The 11,682-nt window shown below is 40.5% G+C and overlaps 2 protein-coding genes across 4 annotated transcripts in view; one reads left to right on the top strand and one right to left on the bottom strand.

Moving 5' to 3' along the window:
* CNGB3 (cyclic nucleotide gated channel subunit beta 3) overlaps positions 1 to 3,185 on the top strand; it is a 63,435-nt gene extending 60,250 nt beyond the window's left edge. Inside the window, exons 17-18 of the mRNA XM_065668537.1 lie at positions 1,289 to 1,469; positions 2,600 to 3,185. Coding sequence (XP_065524609.1) covers positions 1,289 to 1,469; positions 2,600 to 2,839 — 421 coding nt within the window. The 3' untranslated portion in view covers positions 2,840 to 3,185. The remainder of the gene's footprint in view (positions 1 to 1,288; positions 1,470 to 2,599) is intronic.
* Positions 3,186 to 6,560: 3,375 nt separating this feature from the next.
* CPNE3 (copine 3) overlaps positions 6,561 to 11,682 on the bottom strand; it is a 35,679-nt gene continuing 30,557 nt past the window's right edge. For all 3 annotated transcript variants that reach the window (XM_065668531.1, XM_065668532.1, XM_065668533.1), the window contains exons 15-16: positions 10,482 to 10,718; positions 6,561 to 9,596 (exon numbers count right to left, since the gene is read on the bottom strand). In XM_065668531.1, coding sequence (XP_065524603.1) covers positions 9,486 to 9,596; positions 10,482 to 10,718 — 348 coding nt within the window. In that variant the 3' untranslated portion in view covers positions 6,561 to 9,485. The remainder of the gene's footprint in view (positions 9,597 to 10,481; positions 10,719 to 11,682) is intronic.

Genomic DNA, 11,682 nt, shown 5'->3' with positions numbered 1-11,682 from the left:
AGCTCACACCCTCTCTAGATATTAGACTAGATACAGGACATCCTGTTTAATTTTAAAGATACGCAGTACCTGCCCTGTGCTGGAGGCCATGTATTCTGCCCACCCAGCAATTTTTCCAAATGTCCCATGCTCTTTGTGTGGTCAGCCATGTCTCTAGAAAAACTAGGCACCAACAGATTTGTGCACTGTTTTGATAAAGACTGCAGTTACGTCCAGTTTTGGAATCAGGTTATCCGTTGCTTTGCCCTGGAAGGTTTACATCAGAGCTCTCTCACCTTTAAAGGGCTCCTTGAAATAAATTCAAAGGATCAATTCAAACAAGGAATTTGTTCTACTATCACACGCCTGACAGCCAATGTATGGTATTTTCGTAATACACTCATGCAAGCTGCAGAAGTGTACTTGTCAAACTGATGACAGTAAAAAGAGTAAAATCTTCGCTTCTGGAATTCCCACATTTTCAAAGTACAAGACGCTGGGGAAAATTACAGTATTATGGGATTTATTGTACTTCAGACTGCAAGTATATTCCTCGTTCATAAAAAGCTTTAAGTCAGGGCTTTTGCAAGGATAGAAAAATTGCCTTGAAAACTGTGTAGTAACCTAATGGAAACTGGAAGCATGGGAACTGCCTGGTTTTCACTGGCTCCATTTACCTTGGAACTGTCATCCAATCTTTACCCTTGTCACTCTTTCACACTTCTTGTTATGGCTGCAAATCAGTACAGCTACAGAAGGTGTGAAAATCTAGTCTGCCACTTTATTGGCAGTAATTTTTGTATCTTCAGGGTGTCTTCTTCTACTGAAGAAGACCAAAAATACATACCACTGTCTAAACTGACCTGTGAGAGATAGGCCATGCTGGAAGTTAGTTTGGTAAACTATTACTTTCACAAGCATCGGCTGGACTCCCAGTTGATCACTAAATATGCTCTGAATTTGCATCCAGAAGGCCAGGTTAAGAGACTACCACCTCAGACATGAGGCATTCGTCTTCCTCCACACTACTTCTCTCCCTATAAAATTCTCACCTGCTTTGCAACACCTTAATTTGACACCTGTGCTTATTCTCCAGGGTATAGGTAAGCAACTCCAAATCTGAACAGTAGCCTCTAACTCTACCAGGGCCTTGGGTAAAACCCTTAACTTTTCCAGCTTTGCTCTTGCCACTGGACCTGAGAACAAAAAGAATTGCCAGATTTTCATCCACGAACAATACTTTAGCTCTGCAAGAGCTTTGCTTGGTTTCACAGCACTGCTGTGTGTTCTCATTCCTTCCTTTTTCCAGGGTGCTGCTGAAGGAGAAGGGGAAACCTGCCCCAGGACCACCAGTGCAACAACCACGGGGCTTGGCCAGTCTCTTTGGGCAGAAACAGGAAACTCCAAAATTGTTTAAGGCGATGCTTGGAGGCAAAGGGAAAGATGGCCTTGTGAAGCTGCTGCAGCTGAAGAGACAACAGGACATTCAGGTAACATCACAGAAAAGAATGTAGGTTCTTCCAGGTGCTGCAAGATACTGTGAGGGCTTGGGCAAACAGAGTAGGTGAAAATGCAGCCTTAATGCAACCAACAGCAAAAACTCCCAGTAGCTGAGATACAACTGCTGTACCTAATATCTGTAAACACTGTTCTAAAACTTGACTCAAATCTTCCTGGATCCGGACTCTATGCAGAGCAGAGCAAACAGAAGTAAATAAAAAAGCAAGCAAACAAAAAGCCACAAAGAAAGTAAGGATAAAATAGACTCGACAAAGACCCTAAGGGCATCTGATTCAATTTTATGGAAACAAGAGTAAATACAGAAATATCCTAACACAGTAATCTGATCCAGCTGACACGAGCCCACAGTGACCTTCCCAACACAGAGTCAGATCTCTGGTTGTCACAAATCCTGAAAACAAAATCTAATGTGTAGCCCACACGGCTGAAACTGATTACATCCCTCACACATAGCACTTAGGAGAAAACCGTTTTGTTGATGAGAAATAATTCCCACATTATACTTTGTTCTGAGTAATGTTAGTAAGAACCTGCTCAGTTCTACGTATTTACTCAAAGGTGGCAGAACACTCTTCTGTCTTTACAGCTGACCTGGCTGTGGTTTTATCTATTGTTTTTAGTTAGATAAACAACTTCGCTTGCACAAATGACTACAACACTATTACTGGAGCAGAAACATTGCTCAATTTAACGTGTATTTGTGAAATTAATAGCAAATTGGCTTGGCCAAGGAATTGGGGCAACCTACAGTATGTCAATATTTACATAACACTTTCTCTTCTATACTAGTGTAAGCATATAAAGGAAGGCAAGACCTAAGAAAGGGCTGTGTCCTCCCAAACATGCCCGTTTCATCCTGCTATATTAATAAGGAGCAGACAGTATCACTATTAACAAGCTTTTCATAGGTTTTATGTTGACATTCGGATTCTGAAATTGTATTTTTCATTTAGATACTGACTTTCAGCACCTCAATACAAATCTACATATGTTGCATATCATAATCACAATATCCACACTGTGCCTTTCCACTGCGTATACAGAACAGAACTACTTCATGAATTTCAGCACTGGAAAACACTGAACTTCTTGTTTCTAGGAAACTCAAGCTGAAGCAGAGAACAAGCCTGAACAAAAGGAGGAGAAACCCACGGAGCCTGCAGCCCCATCTGCCCCTCCTGCACAAAAGGAAGAGCCAAATACAGATGATAAGACCAAACCTGCAGTTATGCACAGAGGAACCAGTAAAGAGTCTCTGATCATTAGTATGTCTCCATCCCCCAGAGCAGGAGAAGGAGAGATCCTTAAGGTTGAAGTTAAAGAAAAAAGAAATAAGTAGATGCTGCTTTGGGCTGTGACCCCATCTAGTCCTGCTGAATTCAGAGGGATAGTGTGACTTTGCTTTTGGGCAGAGAAGACAGAAGTAGAGAATACTCAAGATACAGAACCTACCGCAGCTCCTTTTCTTCTCTCCCGCCTTTCCTGACACAACTGGACAAATTACTTACATACTTACCTCTTAACCTTAAACCTGAAGAGAGAACTTTGGGTGTAATAGCAATTAGAGCTCAGATTTCAGGTGCATTTGTTTCTTGTTTGATCCATGATCTCCTTTCTCTCTTACTCTGTCTTGTTCCTGCTTCTCCTCTTCCCTCTCCTGTTTATCCTCGCTTTCTTACTGTTCTTCCTGCTGCTCAGTTTGCTCCTAATTTTTGTATGTATTCTTTCCTACTTCCTTTTCTGGTTTCCCATAGTTACGCTTTTTCTTGTCATTGCCCTACTGTTGCTGAGGTTACTCATGTTTCTCTGGATCCTTCTCTCTTCTCCCCTTATACTTGTAATCAGTGACCTGCTTTTGTGACCAGCATGGCCCAGTGCAGGAAGCTGTGATGCTGTGCGTTGGGATGATATATTCTGGGACAGAGGGCTACAAAACAAAACCATGGTCAGAAAATAAAATCACTAAATCCACAAGGGGGAAGCAGACTGTAGAATTATTATTCTGAAAGCACAAGCAACTGCTCAAGTTGTCTTTTGACTCTGATGAATAAACATGGCAAGGGCTTACATATTCCCCACCCACCTCACGGGTGACCTTTAACTTCTGGCTGCTGGTTTACACGCTTGATCTTCTTAAGTGGTTGGGCCTCAATCATGCGCTCTGAAGAGCAAGCACTTGATACTGGCTAACTTTCTGAAGAATCTTGGTATCTAAACCAGACCCTTCAAAACCAAAGACTACTTTACAAAAAGCAGGATTTATGCTTTCTGGCTCTGTAGTGCATAGTTTCAACCAATGCTCCAGCTGTCCACCTCCATTACAGACCTTGACTGATGATGCAACGTGAACCCCATGCCTTACTGGGGCCAAGCTGCATAGTATCCCTGAAATAAAGTAAATCCTTTACCAGTGCCACAGCCGAGAGGAACAGAGCTTCCCAAGAGAGAGCTCCCACGCTGTCAACCTTCTGCATCGACTCATCACAGAAAAGGATGCAGTATAAAACAAACAGCTAAAGCTGTGTTTTAAACTTAATTCTCTTTATCTTACATGGGTTTTCGTCTCCTCCCTCTCCCAATCCATTTTTGGTCCCCACAGGATGAGCAGTTTTGGGAACTGAAACCATTATGCACAGGCCAAGCCAAGAAATCATAGAGCAGGCTTCACAGCTCCTCAGCTGACCAGCCAGCCAAGGAAGGCACTGAGCCAAGATTACACATTCATTTTGCAGGCTACATGTGATCCACCAGAATCAGTGGGATCTTTGCCCGAGTGAAAGCTGGATGTTTGAATTCCATATGTTTCATATTCCACACATCCTCTGACATGACCAAAACCCGTTTCAAAAAGCAAGTTTTGCTGCATTAGTAGTGAGGTCAAGGTTCAGCTGCTACATGGTAAAGAACTATCTTTGTTTGTATATTATGTGTTATTTGATATGTAAGAATAAAGGATGCCACAACAGAGATAGAAAATGATAAGATGAATCATAAAGCATCCAAAAATGCTTCAATACAATCTCAGAATTAGAAATATTGCAGAACAGCTCCACAAATGAGGCCTTCTGTGAATAATAATGATCTATGAATTCATTACAATATATGGTTGGCACAGCTACAGACTGGGCAAAGAAGAGATTCAGAGCAGCCCTGCAGAGAAGGACTTGGGGGTGCTGGTCGATGAGAAAATGAACATGAGCCGGCAGTGTGCGCTCACAGCCCAGAAAGCCAACTGTATCCTGGGCTGCATCAAAAGGAGCGTGACCAACAGGTCGAAAGACGTGATCCTGCCCCTCTACTCTGCTCTTGTGAGACCTCACCTGGAGTATTGTGTGCAGTTCTGGTGTCCTCAACATAAAAAGGACATGGAACTGCTGGAACAAGTCCAGAGGAGGGCCACGGGGATGATCAGGGGACTGGAGCACCTCCTGTATGAAGACAGGCTGAGGAAGTTGGGGCTGTTCAGCCTGGAGAAGAGAAGGCTGCATGGAGACCTCATAGCAGCCTTCCAGTACCTGAAGGGGGCCTATAGGGTTGCTGGGGAGGGACTCTTCGTCAGGGACTGTAGTGACAGGACAAGGGGTAACGGGTTAAAACTTAAACAGGGGAAGTTTAGATTGGATATAAGGAGGAAATTCTTTCCTGTTAGGGTGGTGAGGCACTGGAATGGGTTGCCCAAGGAGGTTGTGAGTGCTCCATCCTTGGCAGTGTTCGAGGCCAGGTTGGATGAAGCCTTGTGTGGGATGGTTTAGTGTGAGGTGTCCCTGTCCATGGCAGGGGGGTTGGAACTAGATGATCTTGAGGTCCTTTCCAACCCTAACTATTCTATGATTCTATGATTCTATGGGTCTTACATCTTTTTTGAGAGTTGTAAAAGCATCATGGAAGGGGGAAAAAGACAAAACCCCCCATATTTGAATATTTTTGTATTAACGGGTAAAGCTCTCTCTCATTGCAAGATCCAAACTCCTTCCGACACAAATGCTACCAGGTTATTTCAAATACTTTCACTGTTGGAATATTTAAATTCATAGATCACACAGACATGTATTACAAAGTAAGGGCTGAGACTGCAGCAGCAAGCGCTACACTGCAGCAACAGAGCATCTCAAGAGTTGCTGCTTTGCTACAGACCTCAGCAGTGCAGGATTGCAAGAAAGCTGGTCAGTTCTGTCTGCAAAATTATCAAGTGATGCACAGCTCTTGAGTTCCTCAGACCCAAAATGACGGAGAAGTATCAGTGTTTGCAGAAGACCATGGCCACACACAAAAATAAGATCCATCTGCTTTTCTCTGACATCTCATTTTTCTGTTGTTGGAGTATTTTCCCCTTTCCAGGGGTGTGCAGGGCAGGAAGGCTCCAGGAACTCAAGTTGCAACTATTTATAGGGTTTTCATCAGACAGAATGACACAGGACAGGTCAAGAGTAAAATGAATTAAAACCTTTCAGGAACTAATTCTACCCTGTGGATTCTTTACTGATGGAGAAGTCAAGCAGATTAGTGCACTCAGAAGACACACCTTGCAAGTACCAAAGCTCACTCAGGCTGTGTGTGGCATCACACTCTGCTGCAATGTTATGTCTCCAGTATTTCCCAGTTTCCCAATAAAGCATCTCAAACTTGACTACACTTGAGTGTAAAGAAGCCGAAGGGTGGAACAGGACAATGTATCTGAAAATTAAAACTAACCAAATCTCCATGCCCCTCTACTTAAAAGGTAAGCGCTGTTCTGAAAAACATTTTGGAGAGCCATAAATAACTATGTTAAATAGCATACATGAGAGAACTCTCATGTGGCAAAACCGCATGATCAGGCACTGCTAAAACTGTCCAAATTCAGAATACCTTCTTGCTAAAAGCCAGTATGAGATGCTTTATGAAATACATACTGCACATTCATAACCACTGAGTGAAAAGGCATTTTTCCTCTCATCTGATAATACTTGTTATAAATCTGAGCTGTTCAGCCTGTGCAATACTCATTACAGAAACTGCAAAAGCAGCATTTATCATGATACAGAAAATGCTGAGTACAAAAGCACAACAGAAGAACAGTATACTGAAATTATATTTTTAATGTGTAGGTATTGTAAATCAGTTAACTTCACCAGAACTGAAATACATAGGAAAGTAAAAAATTCTGGTTACAGGTTATTTCTCTGCTGTACATATATATATATATAGTGACCTCTAAATGGCAAAAAGCATCCGATTACAAAGACTGCTATACATCATTTTGATCACAAGGTGGTGCAAGTGACCTACAAGCGCATTCACAAAACTGACAGTATTTCGCAGTATTTTGCACTGTCAAGCAACTAAGGCATTTTTAACTTGTAAAAATGAACAAAAAATGGCAAAACACAGCAACTACCCTCCCCCTGACTCACAATCAGCTGCATTTCCTTTACTCAGAATACAGCTTCAGCCTAACTCAGAAGCTTCCAAATTTTTCAGCAGGCATTAGCTGTACATCTCTAAGAGGTTATACGTGGAAAAGGGTTCTTGCCCTTGTCAGGTCTGAAACACTTTTTCTTTTACACAGTATAAGGCACTTGGAGAAGCAGGTATTGTGGATATGCTATTTAATTCCCTAAGCCTGAGGAACATGAGGGCAATTTTCACTTTTCCAGTAAGAGATAATGAATTCTCCTCTGTAGAAACTCAGAATTTATGTACAGAATACAGACAAAATGAAAGCTTTTATTTTATACGCAACAGATATTTAGTATAATAATACCTATTAACATAATTAAATTCGGTTAAATGAACTTCAACAGCAACTTAAACTAGAATTAGTAACAGAACTCAGATGCAGCATTATATTTTCGGCAGATACCTCAGAGGAATCATAGAATGGTTTGGGTTCTTTAGGACTATCCTGTACTCCTATCAACAGTACACGTCCACTTCAGGGAATCTAGACAAAGCACTAATACCGCATCCAGTTACCTCCGTACACAGAGCATGTAGCTGTGCAAATATTTACTGCTCCAAAATTATACAATACCTATTTGCATCAGTGCGATTTAGGTTCATTGTAACTACTTCGTTGATCTTAATATGTTCTGTTGCATATCTGGCACGACACTTCATTATAATTTATGAATAGTAGCACATTTGCACTACACTGATAAAAAGATGACTGTAGACTTTTATATAAACATATCAATTAGATTTAAGAAATAAGAAAGAGCTTGGCTTAATATGAAACAAAATTTCTTCTTTAATATTCCACTAGTGAAACTATTTAGGACCCCCTTCCACCAAGGAAAACAGAGTAGAGAGTAACATACTCATTCATGATTGATAACTAGCCAACTGTCTACAGAACATGTGGTATGTTTTACAGGATGTGTAAAATAATCTCAATGCAAACATCTTTCATCCACCAATGTTGAGCTCAGATTTTTGTCAGGATTATACATGTATGGAAAAAAATACCACCCAAACTATACAGAGCAGATCCAGCAACTAAAAAAAGTCACATAAAAAGTCACGTACACTATGACCCGGTGTAATCTTGAATGCCCAAGTATGCTAAATTTAGTGCTAGTCCACTCTGTTCTTTCATGTTACAGCTAGACCATCCAAAACCAGATCAGTCAGATGTCTAAACCACTTCAAATGTAAACCAGCAAATTTCATGTTCAAGATGGGCATTCTGGAAGTGATAAATGAGACCTTTACATCCATATATGTTACATGCACTGACAGGATCAGAAGAGATCCTCAGCAAGCAGTATGCAGCTGGGAGACAAGAAAGCTTAATCTGTCCACTAAGCAAATGCAACATGATTTACACTTGACATAAATGCAGAAGAGGAAAAGTTAAAGTCAAGAAAATAAACCAGGAATTGTTTGCCCTAGAGAAACACAGTATGATTACAGGCTCAGAGACTTTCTTGTCTTCCTTCAGGGAGTGAAGAAGGGATTTTGTAACCACTTTTCATTAGTGGACTCATGAAAAACAGCATGATTCAAAAGATGATAAAACCAATACAGGTAGCACTTTCAAGAACTGCCTTTGCCTGAAAATATGCAGTCATAAATAGACAAAACTTATCAACTAGAAAGTGAATTCTCACTTCACAAAAAGCCCTTTAAAGATCAATAGTCCTAACTGGCTTGGGGAGAAGGGACAGCAAACGAAAACCCCAACCAAAACAAAATCTGGAGTTCCAATTTTCCAGCACAGTACACACTTAAATACATCTTACAACTTTTACTTTGAGTGTCCTCAAAGGCCAGTAGCATCCTTCTCAGATGTTTGAGGTTTACCTTGATTTACCCTTATTCTTGTTGTGCTACCTTAAGAGAACGCACACTAGAAAAGAACATACACTTCAATGACTTGTTTAGCTCAAGTTCACACAGCCTTGAACCCCAGGCATTGGCCAAAGGCGCTAAAGTGGCAAGCGTAAAGCAGGCATGCAAGGAGGGCCTTTATGCCCTGTGGCACTTGTTTATTTTGTTAAGTAACTTGTAGGTTTTGTTATGTAATTTAATAGACACAGAAGCCAGAAATATTTCAGATTTGTTGAAGCACGTACAAACTGTTACCTCCTTGGTGGAAATATACCCTCTTCTTCGTTTCTGACTGGTCTTATGATCACAGAGAAACTGCAGCTCTCCCTGCTGATCCCCACAAAAATGTTTCTCAGCAAGGCAATATTCGTGAAACAGGCAGCTGTTCCACTTCCCCTTTCCCTCTGCATATTTAACCTCTTCCACTCTTACTTTTCAAAATAAAATGCACCCATGTAAGCCCCATCTCTCAAATCAACATCAAATATTAACATAATTATAAGTCTGGCCCTTAAAAGTCACACCTGGCAGAGTGATTTGCAGGCAAAAGCTAACAGACGTAACCACACAGAGGTGTGTGTGCATACATGTATACAGAAGTATATGGAGAACCAGAGGCTGCAGATTCAGCAAGTAAAGACAGCACAAAATCCCAGCAACCCTGGTCAGCTCATTTATTTTGCAGCAGGATTCTTGGGAGGTTGCAATTTGTAGGTGCTGAAGTAGTTTACCACTTGCTGAGGGACTTCCGCCAGGACACACTGCGCCAGCGCTTCTTTTGGAGACTTACAAAGAAAGAACACAGAGTTTCAGTTTCCATCAACTGTTAACAGAGATCCTAAACCAGGTAATAAGCACCTCCTCTACTAGGTCAATTTAAAGTCTGGCATTTTACAGAGGACTTTACACAGTTTGTGGGTTTTTGTTTGGTTTTGCTTATGTTTTTTTTTCTATTTATTAGGTTTCTGGGTTTGGGGTTTGTTCTTTTTTCTGTTGGGTTTTCTTTATTGTTTTGGGTTTGTTGGTTTGGCTTTTTTTTTCTTAAATCAACTTTTTTCCAGCAATATCACACTTAAAAGTCAGACTATATACTAGCCAGCACATATTTTATTGGGTTCTACAGCAAAAAAAAAAAAAAAAAAAAAAAATCAGGACTCTTTATTCTTTCACTGCCTTTTTGGTATACTTGTTTTAAAGAAAACCAAAACTATCACCACTATTCTGCCCACACACAATTTCTACTGATTACAGCCTTCCTGATTTAGCCTTGAATTTTAACACTGCACTAAAATGTGAGACTAATCCACATTTACAAATGGGCATCCACAATAAAAACACTCTACCATAAGAACAAAACCACAGCAAGTTCTTCCTCCCAAATGGAAAACACATCCATATATTTAACCAAGTTTGAGGGAGATTTACAAAGGTCATTCCTCCGCAGCAACCTGTCAGAAATGCAGTGCTGAAACCAGAATGGAATCTTTTTGAACATGCATCAGCTCACCTACTGAAAATTCTAAAGATGCTGAAATTTTTTGTCCTTTTTTCTTTTTAGACTTCAGAGTTAATTTTAGAGACTCTGAAAAAGCTTAGGACTGTATGTAGGCTACACTAGCAAACCCAGCATACCTCTACCATATGCTAAACATTCCACCAAGATTACTTACATTTTGGAATTTCCTGAATGGCACAAACTGGACAATGTCTCTGACAGCTGGTTCTCCGGATAAGGACCTAAGAACTCCATCGTCACCATCAAGAAACTCCATAGCATCAAAATCTGCTCCTCCAACACCAACAATGATAATGGACATGGGCAACTTTGAAGCATTAACTATGGCAGTTCGAGTCTGATCAAGGTCTGTTATCACACCATCCGTTATGATCAGGAGTATAAAGTATTGCTGTCAAATCAATAAACACCATGTTACGACAAAAAACAGAAAACAGGTGGGCATGTACACTTAGAAAAATGAACACAGACTACATGCTTGGGTCACTTCAAGCATGTTCAATACGTTCACTGAATTTTACAAGCAGACATCTAAGTTGTAGTCAAGCTTCAACTGTACAGTCTGAAGAAATTTATAAGGACAACAGAATCAATCTTTTAGAAGAAGTCATCTTTAAACATCACCTCCCAGAAAAACAGCAGTGGTATCACTCTTGTTCTTCATCAGCTAACAACGAATGAACAAAAGAGTCCTGGAACTCTAAAATTAAAACATATCTTTTTCATGCTGAAAAACAGCATGTCCATTTTCAAATTTCTTCAATGATGTTTTCTAGCTGCTTTGTGAAGTTAATTATCAAGGTATCTGAGACCACCTTGCAGTACTTTGGCAATTTATTCAAGCACCACTTGACCTGCTTCCAACATACTGCCAGGGCTTCTACAAGTTGGCATCTCAGCCTCTGTTCTGGATTGAAGCATGAAGAATAAGCTAGAAGTACAACGTTCAGAAAGTATAAAAACATTTCAGGAGATTGCTGGACAGCACAAATTCAAGTTCCAAAGGTATACTCAGGAGTCTTCCTCTTCAGAACTTTGCTCCTTGTCTTCACTTACCTGCTTCTAAAATAACTGGTTTTCCCTTATGTGCTGTGCTCAGGTATCACCTTTTCTCCTTGCTCCCCAACACTCTACTTCCCCCCTCCAACAACGTCTACAAAACAACTATGACCAGAGAAGGCCAAGACCATCATCATGATAGAATATCACACTGGATTTATTTCTCTCTTCTCATACTTCCCTCATACTGGAGAAAAAAAAAAAAAGAAAACAAAAGCAAACCCAAAATATCTACAATACACATTAAATAGCAAGGCAGCAAAATTTATTCAGTACATCCCTTCAGGCAGAAAAAA

The sequence above is a fragment of the Lathamus discolor genome, chromosome 2 (genome assembly GCF_037157495.1).
Source record: "Lathamus discolor isolate bLatDis1 chromosome 2, bLatDis1.hap1, whole genome shotgun sequence".
Classification (NCBI taxonomy): Eukaryota; Metazoa; Chordata; class Aves; order Psittaciformes; family Psittacidae; genus Lathamus; species Lathamus discolor.
Note: the sequence above shows the minus strand (reverse complement) of the source record. Positions and strands in the feature narration are given on the sequence as shown.